General features: G+C 42.0%; 1 protein-coding gene across 1 annotated transcript in view; it reads left to right on the forward strand.

The window, feature by feature from the left end:
• Positions 1-18,727, forward strand: part of RASAL2 (RAS protein activator like 2) — a gene marked incomplete at its 5' end in the record, with an annotated part of 187,887 nt that overhangs the window by 126,193 nt on the left and 42,967 nt on the right. Inside the window, one exon of the mRNA XM_084265933.1 lies at positions 10,645-10,751. Coding sequence (XP_084122059.1) covers positions 10,645-10,751 — 107 coding nt within the window. The remainder of the gene's footprint in view (positions 1-10,644; positions 10,752-18,727) is intronic.

Genomic DNA, 18,727 nt, shown 5'->3' on the forward strand with positions numbered 1-18,727 from the left:
CATAATACCTGAGCCTACAAACAAAGCCAATACTGTAAGGAAAGATAGGAATATATTACACTTAGCTGATGAGCTATTGTGCTTACTTATTTGAGCTTCTTCAGCACTGAGACCTGTTTCTTCTTTTTACTTAAACTGATTCTATCATCTCCTGCTACCTCTTTTGGATTTTAAAAACCTCAGTTTTCCCTTGCTCCCCTTTTTTTTTGCCTTCTTTCTGATCCAGCTTGGACTGAAACCTGACACAAAGGGACAAGAAGTACAGATCCCTCTTACTGCTCCCACCCATGCCTGCTTTGTCAGAACAGGCTGTCGGGAGTAGGATTGGGAGAACAGGGCAGGATCACGCTCTCATGCTGTCAGTGTAGACAATAACTGGAGTACTGGAATCCCAAGACCATCAGCTCCTCCCCACCCTTCCTATCCTGCTTCGCTCACTTATTATTTTCTGTATGGAAAAGTTTTCTGGCTGGAGAATGAGTCTTCTTTCTCCTGGTGATGTGGCCGAATGGCTGGATAGCAGCACAGAAGATGAGAAAAGCCTTCTCTCATTTCTTGGTACGGTAGGGTGCTCACTTTTTCTAACACTTTACTGGGAAGCCTTTACTACTTTCACTGGCACTTAATTTCTTCAGTCCTTCAGTTACCTGATGTTACTGCTTTTTAAAAGCTATTAAGTGGTATGCAATTGTTAATTAAACTTGGTTAGGATTGGTTTGAAATAGCTGCAAACACCTTGGGCAAAGGTCAAGTTAAAAATGGGCCTGGGCCATGCCAGAAAGGCCTTTCTGGGCTAAACACTGTTACTTACTGGTCTGTTTTTTCTTCTCTGTGCCGTTTGACTGGCTGATCACTGCATTTGGTCTACTTCCACTCATTTCTGTCAGCTTGCCTGCAACTTCTCAACTATGTGATGGCAGTAAGGTAAATCAGAGGAGACTGCTGAAAGGTTTTCATCTTAAAAGAAATGTATAATAGTATTTGAAATAAAAATTTCAGCCAAAGGGTCAGATACTTCTCTAGCCTAGAAATTAAATATGGGAAGGACAATCAAACCAGTCCTGTGCTCTCCTTCTGGCTGCACACACATTAGTTTAGTTGTGTTCAGGAAGAAAATTGAAACTGTTCTTTTATTTACAGTCTATTGTAAATACCAGTAAGAGAGTGAAAATGTTTTAAACAGAATTCACACACAGAAACTGATTATTGTTTTGTCTTTACCTCTGAGCAGTTGCTATGTCAAACTGCTGTTGTTTGTTTTTGTTATTTTAATCTCATCTCCACAAATCATTCCATCTCTCTCCTTAATGGCTTCTGTGCTTCTCAGGATGCAATCTGTTTTATTTCTATTTTGATAATTTCCAGGTACTGAGGTGCTCAGATGGGCTGCTTGTTACGTGTGCCCCTTTTCCTTTCCGGGGGCTGTTTAAAATAATGTTTGTTACAGTATCTTCCCTCGTCCCCTCCCAGCTACAGTAGTCACCGTTACAGATCCTTGTCTGTCAGTCAAGTAGGTGACAGCCAATCCAGGCACTATTTCTTTCCCAGTTTAGTTGTCCTCTCCACAGACCACAGGCAGGCACGTGGTGTGGCTGTGCACCTTCCTGTAGTCAGCGTTACACCAGTCTCCCTGTGGTAAGCAGTTATCTTTCTCAACAGGTCCAGAACATTACCAAATGGGGGGGGAAAATAAGGGGGGACCATCTCGATTTGCTACCCCTTCAGTGCTGTGTGCGGTGGCCTTCTTTGGGAATATCACACCAGATGTGAACAGGGAGAGCAGTCCCTGCACGGGCTGGGCACCAGCGCTGCTCTTTAAGAGACTGCCATTTTTTGCCTGCTTACACGTATGCTTGCGTTCACAGTTTGTTCCCAACCAAGAGATCCCCCAACCAAGATGTCTCCTAAGTCCCTAAGTATCACCCCAGAAACACCAGAGAGTATTTATCCAGAGGAGAGTCCGAAGGCTGTCACAGAGTTGAGCTATTTAAGGTAGCATTTCTTTGCCTCCAAGTACTTACATTATCTTTTTTTTCCTTTTGTCCTACAGAGATACCAAATCCCAAATGGTGTCCTAACTCTAGGGCCATATTTGAGGTTCAGTGACATCCCTCGGATGTCTGCCATACGTTGGGACATTTTGTGTGTCCATAACAATAATTCATTGCTCGGGGCAAAATCCTGCCATGGTGAGTAAGAGGTATTGGAGCTTAGAGCAGCCTTCTGGCCCACTGAGAGGAATGACAAGAGCTGTTGAGCTTCGATGCATCCAAGAGCCAGTTGCTTGTGAGAATGTCCCAACAGCCAGAGCAAAGCATCACTTTTTCAAGAATGTCTCAATTCAGAGCCTTTCTGCAGAGAGTAAAAAGGCTGTTTTTGAAAGCTATGGCTCAAGGCTGCTGTTTAATAATGAGGATAATAAATATTGATATCGTACTAATGTGTGTCTAAGTCATAAGCCTCTAGACAAATTACATTTCAAGTACAAGTTACCATGCGCCAGCTGATCTGCGTTAATTGTCTGTGTGCAATCTCTCTGCAGCAAGCACAAGGTAATTTGAATTAGCAAGGGTAGTCCAAGATTGTTAGGAACTAAGGAGGACATCAGTGTCTCCAGGTCATGCGCAGCAGCTCCCTGTGTCTGCTTTTGTGTTGGCATGGTTGTCCAGACGATTTGTATTGCTGTGCTAGAGTCAAGCATTAAAGGAGGCTTTGGAGCCTCTAAAAGAGGTTAAAAAGGGGCAGCTATTCCAGATTTTGTATGGCCACACACATCATGCAGAGGATATGTTGAACAGTTTAAGGATGTGCATCTGTTTCATTTCTGACTCAGGTTTGCAGAGCTGGAGGATTCGTTCCTTTGCCTCAAACCCAGTGCATCAGTCTAATAACAGCTGATGTTGTCCTCACTAAATGCCACATAGTTTCCTCTGAACATTCTGCAGAATGAAATTGTGAGAGCTGGTACTTGAAAGCCAGAAATTATTATCTCTTGTGATATTCTTGCCTGTTCTTCCAGCCTCTGTTGTGCATTCATCTCCTTGGCATGTTAGGTCTTGTCTTTCAGACTGTAAAGTCCTTTAGGAATCAATGACTTAAATGTCTTTTAAGTGACTTAAACTGTCATCTAGGTTGCTTGCTATGCACCTTCTGAACTGGGTACTAATTCAATTACATTTCTTTTTATATGCCAGCACAACACGAGTGTCTTAATACCAACAGAATTACCTGTCTGTAAATTAAAAATCTTTGATATTTATGTGGATCATCTTGCAAGGCTTGTCTGATTGGCTCAATCCCTAGTCAAGCACAGTATCTTCTTTTAAATCCCTGCTAATGTACTGGGAGAGGTTTAGATCATAATTGGTACCTAGCAGTTGTTTGATGATGGAGTTCTATAGCAAGGGAGCTCTGCAGAGTTCCCTTTGTATTTCCCTTTCCAGGCTCTGTCACTTTAGTGCAATTTAGTATACTGTGGCTGTTGTAATCTCTCCAGTGTTATCTTTTTGTGGCTTTTTTCCTGCCTGTCTTGATAGACATGGAAAAGGTATCACCGCAGACTTCAGTTTCATCCTGGAAGTTGCACCTTGTAGAATTTGCATTATGTAGTTTAGTCAGAACATAAAATTGGCCTTCAGGACTTAAAACAGATAGGGGGGGGCGTTTCAGTTTGCCTCTTACATGGGCATTTAGTTACATTTTTGTGAAAGTTTGTGAATTGGGCTCAACTCTGAATTCTCCTCAAGTGAGCAAAATGAGAGAGAGAATGCTTACCCCACGGTAAAACATTAACATCTTCATTTATTTTTATATGAAGCTTCCTACTTCATTAGGTAATACTCATCTGTATGTGCTGTTCAGACAGTTACTATTATTCCTTCTTACAGATCTCCTAACACTTTCTATCTTTCTGCTTTTTATCGCTGTCAAGCCGGTACCTATTTTCACTAGGGGAGAAAAAACTAAGTAAATTCTGACTGCACCCAAGGAGATCTCTTTCCTTAGTGCTGTCACATGAGCACTCTGAAATAACCCTAAAGAGACAACGAGACAAAAAAAAAGTTGTGAATACAGGCTGCCCAGGGAGGTGTGGAGTCTCCTTCTCTGGAGATATTCAAGCCCTGTATGGACGCCTCCCTGTGCAACCTGTCCTAAGGAACCTGCTTTGGTCAGTGGGGTTGGACTCGATGAGCTCTGGAGCTCCCTTCCAACCCCTACAGTTCTGTGAATCTGTAACTGTGTGTATATGCTGTATGGGTAAATTGTCTTGACGTGTGTTGAGTTTTTCTACTTGTTGAAATCCTTATTTTTTTTAAAAGGCTCTAAAAGTGAATTACAGGCTTCTGTTTTTAATAGGCTCAGTGCAGCAGTTTATTTGGATTGAAAGTACTGAAATTAGCATCCCAGCTGAAAGTTCACACTTGATGAACATTCATTCATGGCATATAAAACTTTTTTTTATCATTACATACATATGTGTGTTGGGGGGTAATTTTTTTTTTTTTTAAATATATGCATATAGGAGGAGACCAAACTATCAAACAAGTGTCTTCACTATTCATATCACTTCACCATGGTAGGTGATGAGGAATTGAGCATGAAAATAGTTCATAAAAATGGTTTGGTTTGGCTTCCTGCCCTAGAAGGTAAAAGTTTCAGTGTCCTGTCTTTGTAAAATAAGAAACAAGCTCTGTAGCTCCCATTGTCCCTGAAACAAATACTGACTCTGTGTCTTCAGTAAAGCACTCAGCTGGTGGTTACATGTGTGAAGAACATCTTCAAAACCTAGCTGCCACCAGCAAACCTCTAAGTGCTCCATCTCATCCAAGCTTAGATTTGGGCCTATTATTTGTGTTTGTAAGAGAAATACCAAGTCACAAAAAGTCAACTGCTGCAGGTTTTTATTCTGTGCTGGTTTTGTAGTTAATCCATAAGACTAATTGGCCTTTTGACAGAGAAGGAGGCCCTGAAATCCTGTGGTCCTTTTTTAGTCCCTTGCCACATTCCCAGAAGCTCTCTTGGGGCTGTCCTCTTCGAGACAGCCACTTGTCTGTTCTGTTCTTACGGAATCTTCAATATTCTTATGGAATCTTCTAATTTTCAATAACAAGGTTTATTTTTTTCCAAATACCTTCCTCAAGACACTCTTTTCATCCCATAGGATTCGGTTATTTATCTAGGGATAATTATTTTAGTAGGAGTTGATTTTAAAAATAAATTACTCAGAGGCCTGTAATGGGTAACATACTTCTTTTGTGTGTCTTCTTACAGTACTACCCCCCTGCCATGGAGGGTTTATCCCACTCTACAATCGTGCTTTTTTTCAAGTTAAGACTAAACTCTTAGGGGCAGAAGTGGTGCCGGTTCTGTACTTAGTCTATTCCTGCTGCATCCTGGTAAGAGGCCTCTAGAAATTACTATGTTTGAAATGTATAATCCCTTGTCCAGACAGGTGAACTTCTAAAACGGCATAGATAACAGGTAAATATTTGGATTGTTCATCCAGTGTGGTAACTATTGCTTCCTGAATGCTACCTTTAAAACAACACCCAGCTTTGCTTTAAGAAAGACACCTGTATGTGTAACTTACTGATCCTTCCTTCAGACAAGAGGCTAATTGCAGGATTGTTTGATTGTTCAGCTAATGCCCTGACCAGCAGCAATTAACGTGTTCTCATGGGCAGTGACGAGGTAGCTCTGTGAAGGGGGTGAAAATATTTGGGTGGGGTTTTGTTTTGTTTCAGCTGCCAACATTTTAATACAAGAGCACCTGAGATGGAGAATGCTTGGTTCTGGACAGGTTAATCGGTCATACTGAACTGGGTTTGTATTTTTCAAATGCCTGTGATTAAGCTGGGCTTGAGAGGCAGAATTAATTCATTCTTTGTGTGAATCGTGTACTCTATCCCACAGAATCACAGAGCTGTAGGGGTTGGAAGGGACCTCCAGAGATCATTGGATCCAACCCCCCTGCCAAAACAGGGTTCCTAGGACAGGTCGCACAAGGAGGCATCCAGACAGGTCTGGAATATCTCCAGAGAAGATCCCCTCTAGTTTTGGACCAAGGTACCATCATATCAGGGAGTGAGCAGACGAAGCAAAAGGAAGCCCCAATCTCTGAAATTTTAGTATATTCTTTTCTTTCCCCAAACAGTAGGTAATACCCACCAGCAGTCCACCCCTTCCTAGTAAATGCAGCACAAAGATATCAAATGAAGATATCTGGAGAGTGACTTTGAGGATGGATTTTTTTATTTTTTGCTCAACAGCAAAATATTTTTGGGGAAAGGAATATTAACTTTTTTTTTAATCAGTAGTATTTTTTTTTTTAAATGGGTGATAAATACAGCCATTCACAAATCCATCTCTGTCTTGCGCATCAGAGCAAAGGGTGTTGCAGCTAAGCCATGTGTTGTTATGAACTGCCAGAAGTCACCACTGATAAAAGGCTGGTGTGCAGAGCATGACCAGGCTGAGAAGGTTCAGTAATGTAGGACCTTCCAGCCTGGAATAGATGGTGTCATCTGCTGTTCACTGTGACAGAGATGAGACCAGCCCCTTATGAGTAATGGCAGACAAGAGTTTCGCTTGCCAGTGTGCTTGACCCTTTTTTGCATCTCTGAGTAGGTCTTCAGGACCATGTTAGTCACCTCCTGGACTTGCTAAGCAGGAGCTCAGATCTGGGGATGTTCTTCCCAGCCCTGGGAAGGCACAAGTCCAGGCTGGAAGGTGCCACAGACTCGATGCAGGTTCTGCTGAGACCATGCAGTAGTTTAATTGCATTGTCCTTTGTGAAATCATGGACGTCCCTGTAATCTTTGTCTCCCTGACCTTATTTGCAAGTTCAGTAACTTAATTCTTCTCACTCTAACCCCTGAGGATGTTTCTTTGCTCCTGATTGTTTTTCCACTCCCTCTCCGATCCCTTTTTAATTCGGAAAAATGGAGATGGAGTAGCAAGCACTGTCCCACAAAGCTGGGAGGTTTGTTTCATCTACTTCTCCCACCCTGAGAAAAAGCTCTTCACAGTAGAATACAAATACCCACAACAACGTGGGTTCCGATTTCAAGTGACCAGAGCACCCACAATAGGAAATTCAGATGGGAGTCGGAGAGCTGCATCCTCACGGGGGGTTACTGAGGCTACAGGGCTGTGGCAAAGACGGTTGCTTTCAAAGGAGGTCATTCGTCACCACTACTCACACTAGTAGGTGGCACCTGCCTTACACAAACCTGCCTTGTAGCCAACAAAACAAGCGTTGGTGTTGCAGAGGGTGGAGTGGCACAATATGAAGGTGTGTAGAGACCTACCTTCATTGTATCCTTGGGCAGTTCCCTCTTCATCTGCCCTCACTGAGTAATTGGCTCACCTAATTTGTAACTGACTATTTCTGTGTAGGGTGTAAATATTTATTTACATAAAAATTACTGCATATCACCAATACATGAGGTGATAAATTAAACATGTCCTGTGGGGTTGTTTGCAACTCATTTGTTTGATTGATTGGGGGTTTTTTTAAGGTTGCAAAGAGGAAGATCTTCCCAGAAATTAGAGTGGATGAAAAAGATTTCACACTGTTTATCCGTAGAATCAATGTGATTTATCTGTAGTCTTGGTCCCTGAGAATGAGCAATGCAGACAGCGGTGGTAATTTAATACTAAGCTGATGAGAGGTGTATTGATTTTTACAGCAGGTGAAGATTATGCAAGAGTAGCCTGTAGCATATCTTGTGGAGCAGGGGTGGGAACTGTCTAATTTTTTGCCTGGTGGTGACAGTATAGATTTTTTTTTTTTTACACAACTCAGCAAAAATACAGTTCTACAGGCATCATAGCAGGCTGCTTTAGCTTTTGATTTCCAGTTAACATAACTCGACAGTTTTGCTATATCTAGGTCTCCTTTTTCTGGGGGACGGAGCATACTGTTTATTTGTTCCTGTTTATGGGAATGAGAAGAGAGGGGAAAGGAGTTTTAGTTTTTGTTTATTGCGGGCACCTTGTGAACGTTTCATTTTCCCTTCCCCATTTGGTATGTTTCTGTGATGGGCTGAGAACGGACTAAACTCGTTTTACTGATGGAATCTCGGTGTTTTATACACAGAGAACTCAAATTGCTGCTGGGTGGATGTGGGGGGAGAGGGGTGGCAAGGAGGCTGCAACAAGGTGGCCATGCTCCTTGTGGCAGCTTTTCAACTCTGGTTTAAACTTAAACTTTTTCCCAACCTGCCCCCCCTGCGGGACCTCTTGTTGAAAACGGAGAAATTCAGGCTCCTGTTTTCATTCCTGTTTTCATTTGTGACTCAGCAAGTTAACAGACTGTGTTAAATTACTGAAGCAGCTTTGATGTGATTTCCTTGCGTGTGAGAAGTGGAACAAGCCAAACCTATTACGTTATGCGTTACTATTCGATGTAAAATAAAAGGTGCTCACTTGAGAGCCCGGTTCCAAGTGAATATATCACCCCCATTTGCTCTCATTACATTTACAGCGGGAAAGGCAGAAGCCATGGTTTAAATTTAAACCCTACGGAAGACAGCTCTCTTTGGGAGAACAGTACTTACAGGTGCAGCAGGAAATAAGTTTCCCTTAGTAGAGACCGGAGGGAGGAGGCTGGAGGTGTAAAAGAGCCCATCTTCAGGTCAAACTAGCAACCTGTGCAAAGGCTCCTGAGAATGACCGTTACCCAAAAAAAACCCTCTTGGTCTGCCGCTGGCCCTGTTCCAAGAGCTTTGTTCTCTAAAAGTGCCCTGACAAGGACTTACCTTCCAGCACTGGCACAGGAGATGCTTCCTTAGCTGTGAGAGAAAGTGCCCGACACTGCTCATCAGCCGAATCTCCCCGGCAGCGGTATCGCTCTATCGCAGCGATAGTGAGCTTTGACAGACCGTGATTTACTTGGTGGCTGCGAGCGGGGCTTGTGCATCGTCCTCATGGTCGGCAGCGAGCGTCTGTGCCCTGCCCATTTTTCAGTGGTCGCCACATTGTGTGTTACTTTGCCCAGTTTAGCAAAGCTGTTCTCCCTCTTGGAAGCTCTTTCCCCATCCAAGGTTACAAGGAGGTCGAGAGGCTGAATGTTAGCGGTATGGGGTGGGTTTTTTTAAGAGATAAATATCTACAGTGTGAGACACTAATGCTGCAGGGTCCGGGTTTTTTAGCCTCTCGTGCAGTATGCTCCATTTTGTTGTTCTTCGAGCATCTACAGGAGATACATGTTGTAACTCTGGTGAAAGCAAGAGCCAGTATCCAAAGACATCACAAGTAATGCTATCCCTGAAGAAGGCTTCTCTCGTTTTTCCTTTGGCTGTTTGGAGGAAAACGCTGCTCTCGTGGCACCAGCTGGCAGTCTATCTCTGTAAACCTTTTTTTTGCTGCTGTGAATCAGGATATACAGTGAAATTCTCTGTAGCAGAGGGAAGCCGGCAGTTGGGCGTCTGTTAATAGCCTGAAAGTAACTAATGAGGATGTGCAGTCGGAGCGATTGATTGAATAGCTGCAGTCCTCTGTGTTTCTTTTTCACTTGCTTGCTCGCTCGCTTGCTCTCTGCAAGCTGTGGGAAGGGAGGGGGAACGGAGAGACCCAGCTTTCTCTTAAGTGGAAGTAGCACGGATCCCCAGGGCCAGGCGTCCAGAAACGGAAGTTTAAGCTGCATCTGTCTCTTGAAAGGAAAACGGCAGGAGTCAAAATGTCACTGTCTGGAGTCACGGCTTACTCCTTTTCTTTAAGATTCAGAAGATAACAATGGACTTTCTGCTAGGAAGTGATTTTTTCCCCTCCCCGTGTTGGGGGATGTTTTGTGAAGCTGGATTCCTTTAAGTCTGGCAATTGAGCTGGAGATGGGCAGCAGTTGTGATAAAGGTATCTGTATGCATCTCTGTGTGTGTGTGTCGAGCTAGATATAACAATGAATATCTATGGCATATGTGTGTTTGTGTAGAGATTTTTAATGGCGTGTATACTTTACTATTATCCTGATATTTATACTAGAAGGAGAGGTAAGTGCATGTTTTATGAATATTTGTGCGCATCGCATCAGCCTGCATGAATTTAAGGTGCCAAAGTCCTATCTTAGTAAGGTCATATTGCCGAAATGAAGAGAAGTTGACCTATTTTTTTATCTGCAGAGATATATATGTCATATTACCCAAGCAGTTGTGAGTATTCTGCTGGTTGCATGGTTTGAGCAAGCAGTATGATCATATAAGACCGAACTTTGACCTTTGCCAAAATATGTTCAGCTGTGACTAAAATTGAGCTTCCCTGCATCTGGATTGTAGTTATCTGTTAATTACTAGATTGCTCATTTAAAAGAAAAAAAATTAAAAAAAAAGAATTCTTTCAAGTTCTCTGTGCTCTCATAAAAAGTAAGAGAATATTAAATATGTTTGGGCACTGATCTTTGCCACCATTTTTATTTTAATTGCCTATTTCCTACAATTGAGTCAGATTCACAACTTTGAATCTGCCAGTGGAAATGCCATTGAAATTTAGTGGTTAAATAAGATCAAGAAAAATAGGTGAGAGTAATTCAGCAGTTTAGTAACACACTTGAAACTTTGCTGAGGCGTCTGTCCTATAGAGCATAAAACCTGACTATTCCCCACCCCCCTGTGCCCATTCACCACCTTTTTTTCTTCTCTTCCTTAGAGGTCCCAGCAGAGAGATCTCCTCGCAGACGGAGCATCTCCGGGACCAGCACCTCTGAGAAAACCAACTCCATGGATGCTTCTAATACTTCTCCTTTCAAAGTGCCAGTAAGTGTGCCTTTCCTGCAAAGGAGGAATTTATTCTCATTGAATAGGAAGAGATTAAAATATCACAGTCTAACTAAGCTCGGGAGGGGGGTTGGGGGGGGGAAGGGAGGTGGGGGGAAGAAGAGTATTGCGTTAATATTTCCATTTGACCATGAGACATTGTTATCAGCTGTCGGGTATTATCAATGAGATTTCTGGCAGATTGCTTGTTTTCATCAGCTTGATCTAAAGTTGCAAGTAGTGAAACATCAGTGTTAATGTGGGCAGCGACCTATATAAGTACTTTTGAAGTTACCGCCGGGGACTGCATTACATGTTCAATTTTGACTAGGAAAAAATTCCTTTGGGTTGGTGGTAGCATGTTGTTTTTCCCCCATGCCAAAGAAGTACCTAGAAATTCGGAATTACGTTATGGTTTGCTCAGAAGCCGAAGAAATTTCTGCAGGTGTGTTAGTTGCTCTTTACCTCTTCAGTTTTTGTTACGAGTTTGGTTGGCTGTGAGTCTGCATGAGACTTTTTCAGCTAGAGCCCAGATTTTCTTTTGTGTCGGTCTTTGGTCAGAGTATCCAAGAGCACAAAGGCCTTTCTGTTGTCAGGCTGAGGGCAAATGCTTCAACTTAAAATTAGCCGCTTGGTAATTTTATAACAATGTTTGTTCATGGTTTGAGATATCTAACTTCAATATTGCAAGTATTTTCACGCCCTTCTCTTTATTTTTGGCAAGCAATCTGACTACTGTAAAACCTCAGGAAAAACAGGAGAAGAATTATCTAGTGAACATTCTTTTTTCATATAGTCTCTATGGACATGAATATGGTTTCCATACCTTAGTGCATCTGTTCCTGCCTTGCTTTAGATAGCATTCATCCCTTTTAAGCACCCTTGCTAGTCCACTTTAGATCCAGATATGTGGTGAAACTTGGGTTTTGATTAAATCCTATATTGTGTCATTTTAAAAATTAAAAAAAAAACCACCAAGGATTTTATGACAGCTTTTTAAACTATAAAAGTATTAAGATTGGTCAGAGTGTATAGAATTCATGGTATCTGAAGCAACCTGTAAACTCAGGATTTATTGGAACTGAAAAAGGGACCAAGGAAGCAGTGAACATACTGGGGATCCATACTTGGTCCCTTCTCAGAGACATAGGAACCACACAGATTGGAAGAGACCTCCAGAAGCCTCTGATCTATACCCCCTCCTTCAAAGCTGAGCCAACATTTATCAGGTTGCTCAGGGTGTTCTCCAGTCAGGTGTCAAAAGCCTCCGAGGATGTAGATTGCACAGCGTTGCTGGACAACCTGTTCTGATGTTTGACTGTCTTCATTGTGAAGAATAGTTCTTTCGTAGAGACTTCCATGCCAGAACGAAATTTGAACTGTAGATGTCCATTGAAAGACTGTGAATCACATTTTCATCTAGTTCAATGAATATCTGAAGTAGCAGTTAATGCAGAATATATTGCTTAGCCTCGAGAAGAGAAAGCTTGGAGGGAGATTGTAGCAATGTGTATAAATACCTGATGGAAGGCAGTAAAGATGACAGAGCCAGGCTCCTCGATCAAGAGGCAGTGAGCACAACTTGAAATAGAAGACATTCCATTTAAACTTAAGAGAAACATTTTTTCACCCTGAGGATGATCAAACACTAGAACCGGTTGCCTGAAGAGGTTGTGGAGTTTCCATTGTTGGAGATGTAGTTCAAAGCAGACTGGGCACATGGACCTAACCACTTTGCTGTAGTTTACCCTGCTTTGAGCAGGGGGATGGACTAGTCAATCTCCAGAGGTGCTTTCCCACCTTAGCTCTTCTGTGATTTTGTGAACTATCTTCTGTCACTTCAGTGATCTGTTTCCTGGATCATATTGGGGAAAAGGGTGTCTCGGTCTGGTTGTGTGTGAAGTTGTCACAAGAATATTCTGTTTTATCAAGTTCTGAGATTTTTATGCTGAACTCCTGGTCCACACAGTTCTGGGAGAATTTCTGAATTCAGAGAGCCTTCAAAACTCCAAGCTATTCTTATCTTCATTTGCAAGAAATTCTCCGTCCTGTCTTCATCTATAAGGAATTGCCTTATCCTTTAGATGTATGCATGTGTTGTCGTAGTCTTTGTCTAACAACTGCAAGCTACATATCAGAAGTGCTTGATTACTATCTGTATTGTTTATTTTGCATGTCTCATTTCTTTGTTCCTCATTTTTAAGGGTTTTTTTTTTAACTTTGATCCTTTTAAGTAATGTTTTAATGTTTCTCTAATATTTCTCTAATAATGCCTTGCTCCTGCTCCATTTCAAAACAAAAACCTTGCAGAATGTTTCTTTCCCCTGGCAGTGTATTGGGCTTTTAGGACTCTAGTAAATAGGCTCAGGAAGCCAGTACATGGCTGCCTTTCTTGGGCACAAAGCACCAAAAAAACCACCAAACTAGAAGCCGTTTGTGCCATGTGGAGCTGGTATTATGCTTCTTTGCCTGGCCACCTGTATACCCAGGAGCATAATGCACCCTCCTGTCCTTTTCAGAGGAGCGAGGCTTCTGGCTTTGTAGGTTTTGCTCTGAATGACCCATTTATATGCTGTTACTCCTTAGCAGGTTGTGGTACAGGAGGGGGCTGAGATCACCTGTTTTAAAACATGCCAACTTCTGATCTGTTTAAAAGAGCAAGTTGCAATTAGAGGTCAGATTGCTTAAGCATACAGATGAGCTGAAGCCAAAGCTGCTGAAATAAAATACCCTATTAACTTTGTGGATTGGCACACATCTAATGGGGGGGGGGGGTGTGATAAGATGGGGAGGAATCATGTTTCTTCCTTTGATTTATATTAAGAATTTGCCAGCTCTCAGATGTAGGTAAGACGACTTGGGCGCCTCATGGAAGTCTCAGATCGGTGGCCTGAGAAGAGCTTCAAGTAAAGGATGCAAGGGGTGCCTATAGTGGCTTTATATTTGTGTGTGTGTGAGGCCCTCTTTATTTGACAGGGATTTATTGTACATCTAATGGAGATTAATACCAAGAGGACTTGAATTTTTGTTTTTCCAAAACACTGGAGGCCAGTAGAGGTTGGAGGGCTATAGGCAACTGCAGTGTAGTGCTGTCTCAGTTATTCTCTCCATGGACCTGACTCTGTGCCATACTTCCACTCGCTGCCTGGATTTCTAACAGAAAGCAGCTTAAGGCAGGGGACAGCTTAACCTTCTTCCATCCTGATGGAAAATTATGCTGAGACTTTCATAATAAGTTGCTTTTACAGCTTTTTAAGTTTGCTTCTCAGAAAAGCTATTTAAAAGCTGTCTTCTCAATAGGACAGGGGCTTCCAGCATGTTCTGTGCAGGTTTTTTTCCCTTTCAAATGACAGGCAGTGGTACTCACTCAGAACAAGGCATCTGTTTTTTTAATACTGCTAATTGGCATTTGTTTAGCATCTGGAATTTTGATTCATAACAGCATAATGGCCTTTAAGCGAACATTTCCTCAACACGACATGTTTTAAGTAGCCTCTCCATTGGCAGTGGTCAGTGAAGGATTTATTTTAAAGGGCTGACATGTAAAATTCAGGAAATTTGCCTTCCTACCTCTTGCATGTGCACTGAGGGAAAAGATGTATGTTGAAAGCTGCTATTGTGTGAAAAGCAGAATTTCAGTCGTTACAAACATACTGATAGTCTCAGGACTAACCTTTTCATGGTCCAGCATCTGGAATGTGTTTGTTCTGGTTATCTCCCACCAAGGGGAATAAAGTGGATTCTGCTAATGCTGACATTGCGCAGCACAAGACACACATGCAGAGATAAGGGCTCGTGGTGCTTGTCCTTTTCTTATTCTTACCCATTTCCCCCAATACCGTTGTCTGCAGTTAAAGCATCAGTTTTCACCTAGGTTCAGTTCTGCTGTTTGACAATTTCCAAGCGTATCTGGGAGGAATATTGAGAGAGAACAGAAGGGCACAAAAGGTAGGAAACTCGAGATGGGGAGGTGTGTGAGTATGTCTTCTCACATACAGACACAGGTGCTGTTTATAGATACACATGTATAGGAAAAAGTCATATTTTTAATAATGAATATTATTTGACTGAACAAATCAGAAGGCAGACGGAACTGGCTAGAAGTAGGCATCGTGACGCATAGGTGGGCGAGAAACCAGCTTTTCCCTTCCCACACACACTATGTCCTGGCAGAGCGTCTCAGTCTCAGCGCATCCCGTTCGCTACTGATGCACTGTTGAGCCCTGGTAGCACTGCGGCAACGTACCATATTCTCTCATAGCTCTGCCATTGGAATTGAGTGACCGGGGTAAACAGGAGATTAACAAAATCCTGGAACCTCCTGTAGCAGCAGGGTAGAGAGGAATTGCGAAACCACTCTTCAGGCTCACATTGTGCTCTCCAATTTTTGTTTCTTTGAGGCAGGGTTGTTAGTGAGTTGGTATTACAAATAATACATGATTCAGCCACGTCTGCTGGCTATTAGAAAGAAAAAAAAAGGGGGGGGGGGGAAAGAGGAGAGAGGCAAATGAGACAGGAAAGCCAGAATGCAATCTTTAAAGTAAATAAAATTATTTTTATAGGAAACCTGGGTGAATATGATGGGAAGACTGATACAGATTGTCTTCCTTGGTTTGTTTCTAGTCAAGGGTATAAGGGGATCTATAGAAATACTGTCTGCTTCTTTGCTCTTTAAGAGTACTGCTAAATGGAACAGAAGACAATGCAGCCAGTCTAAGTGAAGGTCAAAGCTTGATGAGATCTCGCGGCTGCCCAGCCTCATCTTTTATGCAGTCAGCAAGATTGTTGCTTCTCCAGAGCACTGCTCTGCTACCGTCATGCTGCCAGGTTAGGACAACTCTGATCTCTTCTGGCCACGTGACCTGATGGCATATGAGTACATATTTTTAATTCTGCATCAGCACCAATGCAGAGATGGAATTGTTGATTTATGTTAGCGTGAGGCATCATGGCATCCTCCGTGAAAAACTGACTGTGCTCAAATCTGTCTTCCCTGTTGTAAGATTAACATTTTTCCTTCCACTTTCTAGTCTTTTCTTGCTGTAACACATTTGTTTGAATCTCTTTTTTTTTATCATTTGCCTGGGATGTGATGGCTCAGGTATGCTGTCTGTTTTCCCACCAGTTTTGTGTCGTAAGGCGTAAATGGACAGTTTTCCATCTCCAGAATGCTCACCAAGTTCTCATCTGTATCTTTATTCTGGGGTGATACCATTCATCGGTTATATAACCGTCACATCTTTCTGCCAAAGCAGGTTTGTTCGTTACATCAAACCTGAGCATTGAGTCAGATATCCAGCCTGTGACAATGTCTGTATGGCCTCAACAGCAGGTTGAGTTTGGTGTAAACTTGACTTTATATATTATTCCCCTGCAATTAATGTAGGGAATCTGTGAATGTCTCAAGCTTTAAACATCAGTCACATTCCAGCCGTCCTTGGTTTAACAATATTTAAATGTGTACCAGCTCGTTCTGTTCTTCACCTCTGTATCACGACTTATACTAAGTTATGCAAAGTTTAATTAATGCATCCTCTGTAAATCAGTCCTTCTGGCCCTTTTATCAGTGCTCTTGCTCTTCTGTTTCTAATTCCCTTCTCCAAGTTCTGGTACTAAAGTTCACAGGAATGTGTGTTATCAGTTTCTAATTGCTCACAACCCTTTGTGTTATTTCTCTGTCCTTGCTGGCCCTCCTAATTTATTATAGCTCAGTGTAATTAATGTGCTGTTTAACTTTTCTTCCAGATCATTAACAAAGATGTTAAACAGAAGCAGTCATGCCACTATCCCCACCACATCCCACTGGACCCTTTCTCCTACCTCGATACCTTATCACTTGTCGTAATTACTCTTTTTACATATTCCTGCAGCCAATTCTCAGGTTTGTGTTCCTCACTTTGCCAAAGTTCAGTTCCATTAATTTTTCCAATTAGTATGTATGTTGTATTGTCAAAAGATTTTCTGAAGTGTCTGGCTGCTTGCTGGATGTGTGCCAGGGGACTGAAGAGTTGGGGAAGTGATTGTGTCTTTCCTTCCTGACAAGAGGGAAAGAGGAAAACGCAGCTGCTTGAACCATGGCAGGGTGGGCTTGAGGCCATCACTTCTCCCCAGGCTTCACCAGCTGCAGCTGGTGTTGACAAACTTTTGTGGGATTAAACACTCTGGTAAACAATAAGTGTTAGAAGGAACAGGCCACCTCGAGGCTATTGCTGTTGGTTATTGTTCTTTAGACAGACTTCTGAACTTTTTTCCGTGATTCCTGGATAACAGCTTTTAAGGGTGCACTTTCCTTGTTGCTAGTGCCTGATGTGGACAGCTCCCATCAAGGCATCCAGGCTCTGCTCCCAGTCTCATCTGTGCTAAACACCTTCCTGTACTGGGATCTGAAAAGCTGATGTAGCTTTCCCCAACTATCTGGTAGCTCTTGTTTCTTCATGAATTTTTAAGTATGATTCCCAGTGACTTGGAAACTTGATTCCTTCAGTACTTTTGACTGCGTATCACACGGAGTATATGCAATCTTATGATACATTTTATTAATAAATGCATTGTAAATGTATTCCTGTTGTGGTATCCTCTCTGTTTCCTTGGTTTTCTTATTACTGTTCTTAAATTTGTTCATCCTGTTCTGCATCTCTCCTGTGGCAATAGACAATTTTTCATTGGAAAGTTGAAATTGTTAGCTGGCCAAATCTGCAGTGCCATCCCATCAGGGGAAAAATATCTTCCTGATCCTTGCTGTTGATCAGCTTGTGTCCTGAAGCATGATAATTACTCACTCTTGTTATTTTTAAACCTGACTAATGCAGCTACATATGTTATTCTTCCTTATATAAACACATAATCCTTTTTTAATCTTGCTGAAAAAAATTTGTCTGTATAATATCTTGTGGTAGCAAATTCTATAGGCTGATTTATAGATAGCATTAGAAAAGGTCTCCTGACAATCAGTGAAATGCACTGCCTCTCATGTTAAATTGCCCCTTGGTTTTCTTATGTAACAGGGCACATGAGGAGCTTAGTTAATTTATATTCTATTTGTTTTATACATCTGTAATCCCTTCTTGCTTTTGTTTCTAAAATAAATAGTCAGTCTTTAAAACATATCATTTGTAAATCCCCCTCTTGTCTGCCTTTAATCAGTTTATACTTCTGGAGATGAGTTTTGCTCTGGTTTTCTTGCTGCGATCAGAAGATCAGAAGAGAGTGGTGCATTAGTGTGGAAGCTTTGGCAGATTTACATAATACCACTTGACTTTTATTGTGCTTCAGCCTTCATTTGAATGTACAAACATGGTTTTTATTGTTCTGTGCCTGTGCGCGAACCACCTTGTCGGTAACAGAGTGCCAGGCTTTTTGGATGAGTTGATGGTGTAATATGACTGTTGTAAGTCACTGTCTTGTTCTTTATATTACCACCGAGGTGTGGGTAAAGTTGTTTTCATCTGCTTTTCTACTGCACGAGTGGCTGAGAGCCTTTTCTGAGGTAGTCATTAATAATGTTTTAATGATGAGTGTTACTGGGCTCATAAACACCTCCACCTCCTTGCTTAGTTACATTGGCATTTTGTTGTTCTGCAGGGGATAGTAAACTTCACCCTGTTAGCTCCTAATCCTTGGAATATCCTGCTAGTTGTATCTTTTGTCCTTACAACCTGGCTGTATTCCCCTGTTTCTCTGCTTCCCATAGCTTTGCAATGTTGCTGGCACAGGAGAGAATTTTCACTTGGCTGCAATTTTTTTCTTCTTCTTGATAGCTGCTTGTGAGCAACTTAAGAACTAAAATGCTTCGTGTACTAACAACACACAGGAGTTGCAAGGTGGTTCTGCTGTCATCTGTAGTCACTTGAGTGTTATCTTTGTACCCATCCAATCCTTCCCCTCAGAGAGAACAAATCTCATCGCTCTGTAAATGAAGTTCCCCACCTGCTGTTATTAATAATGCATTAGTGCTCCTCATAGCGAATTATAGATGT

Source organism: Gallinula chloropus (genome assembly GCF_964237585.1).
Source record: "Gallinula chloropus genome assembly, chromosome: 6".
NCBI classification, from domain to species: Eukaryota; Metazoa; Chordata; class Aves; order Gruiformes; family Rallidae; genus Gallinula; species Gallinula chloropus.